The 1,963-nt window shown below is 40.8% G+C and overlaps 1 protein-coding gene across 1 annotated transcript in view; it reads left to right on the forward strand.

Annotated features, from left to right (window-relative positions):
• The first annotated feature begins 718 nt into the window (after positions 1-718).
• Positions 719-1,963, forward strand: part of SLC9A6 (solute carrier family 9 member A6) — a 53,464-nt gene continuing 52,219 nt past the window's right edge. Inside the window, exon 1 of the mRNA XM_017862109.1 lies at positions 719-924. Within this exon, the coding sequence (XP_017717598.1) occupies positions 913-924 (12 nt within the window). The 5' untranslated portion in view covers positions 719-912. The remainder of the gene's footprint in view (positions 925-1,963) is intronic.

Raw genomic sequence — 1,963 nt, forward strand, 5'->3', positions numbered from 1 at the left:
GGAGGTGAAAACACATTTCTTTTCTTTTCTGTTTTATTTATTTTTTATTTTTTATTTTTTTGAGACAGAGTGTTGCTTTGTTGCCCAGGCTATAATGAAGTGGCATGATCTCGGCTCACTACAACTTCTGCCTCCTGGGTGCAAGCAATTCTCACACCTCAGCCTCCTGAGTAGCTGGGATTACAGGTACCTGCCACCACGCCCGGCTGATTTTTTGTGTTTTAGTAGAGATGGGGTTTCACCATGTTTCCCAGGCTGGTCTCGAACCCCTGAGCTCTCAGGCAATCCGCCCATCTCGGCCTCCCAAAGTGCTAAGATTACAGGCATGAGCCACCGCGCCTGGCCAGAAAACACATTTCTAACATGATTGCACTGTCGAGTTGGGACACATTGGAGTATATTCTGTCTACAGATGATGTGAAGATATTTTCTCCTTTTGTTACCTTCCTCATTACTTGTTTAGATATTGATCTAGAAATACAGCGATCTGTGCTGCTGTCCTAGGGAATGTTTTTCTCTCCTGTTTCACTGGATTATATGAAGACTGGGCTGTTTGTTGTATGAATTTAGTAATACTTTAAAACGTAACTGCTTTCCATCTAAAAATCAGTTCTCACCTACAGGGAACTACCATAAGAGATTTTCTCTTATTCATAGTTATGCGTGGGGTACAAAAGAAGTGGTCTGTGTTGGCAAGAAGAGCTTATGTTGTTGTTTTTTCCAGGTCTTTTGGTGGGCCTTGTGCTTCGGTATGGCATTCACGTTCCGAGTGATGTAAATAATGTGACCCTGAGCTGTGAAGTGCAGTCAAGTCCAACTACCTTACTGGTAAATGTGAGTGGAAAATTTTATGAGTATACGCTGAAAGGAGAGATTAGTTCACATGAACTCAATAATGTTCAAGATAATGAAATGCTTAGAAAGGTAAGTCCTTAAAGGAAATGTTTGAATCTTTTTTGTGTCTAACTAGCAGCAAAATGATTCAGGAGAAAATAAGTAATGGATTTTTAATGATATTTAAAATAATAAGTCTTTTTAAATGGAGTAAAACCTGAATTAACAAATGTAATAATGTAAGGAAATGGATATGCCTGTACAACTCATTTTCTGATTGAGGCTAAGTAGTATAACTCTTTTTGTTTCACTCTGGGTTGTTTACAGCTTGTTGTGATAAACGGAGACTGGGATTGAGTTAAGCAGAATTTATAAGCGTTTCTTTCCATTTGCAGATGGTCCTTATAGTTTTCTTTTTCTTTTTATTTATTTGTTTTATTTTTTCTGAGATGGAGTCTCACTCTGTCGCCCAGGCTAGAGTGCAGTGGTGTGGCTCACTGCAGCGTCCGCCTCCTGGGTTCAAGCACTTCTCCTGCCTCAGCCTCCCAAGTAGCTGGGATGACAGGCGCCTACCACCACGCCCGTCTAATTTTTGTATTTTTTAGTAGAGACGGGGTTCTACCATGTTGGCCAGGCTGGTCTCCAACTCCTGACCTCAAGTGATTCCCCCACCTCGGCCTCCCAAAGTGCTGGGATTACAGGCGTGAGCCACTGTGCCCAGCCGATCCTTATAGTTTTATAGTACTTCAGCACATTGGCTTTATTTGATAATACCTAAAATATTCTGTTAATATTTCTTTCAGTTCTTTCTTGCCTTGCTTTTATTCTATACTGATCACAATTTAATCTTTCTTTGATTCACAATCTGACACAACTTCAGGGGCCCTAAGTGTGAGTCTGAGTTATTGTACCATGCTGTGCATAAAGCTTTATGTTAGAGTTTGGGTTGCAGTTGTACTGGCTCCCAGCCTTCCCTGGAGCTGCTTTCTCCTGTCTCCCTCATAGGTTTATCATGATATTTCTCAGTGCCACTTTGCTGATATCTCTTTGTTTTCTCCTGCCCTTTGCTGTTTGCCTTCACTTCTGTCTGCTACACTGGCAGGATGATTTTTTTTTTTTTTTTTTTTTT

Source organism: Rhinopithecus bieti, unplaced genomic scaffold (assembly GCF_001698545.2).
Source record: "Rhinopithecus bieti isolate Rb0 unplaced genomic scaffold, ASM169854v2 scaffold_63859, whole genome shotgun sequence".
NCBI classification, from domain to species: domain Eukaryota; kingdom Metazoa; phylum Chordata; class Mammalia; order Primates; family Cercopithecidae; genus Rhinopithecus; species Rhinopithecus bieti.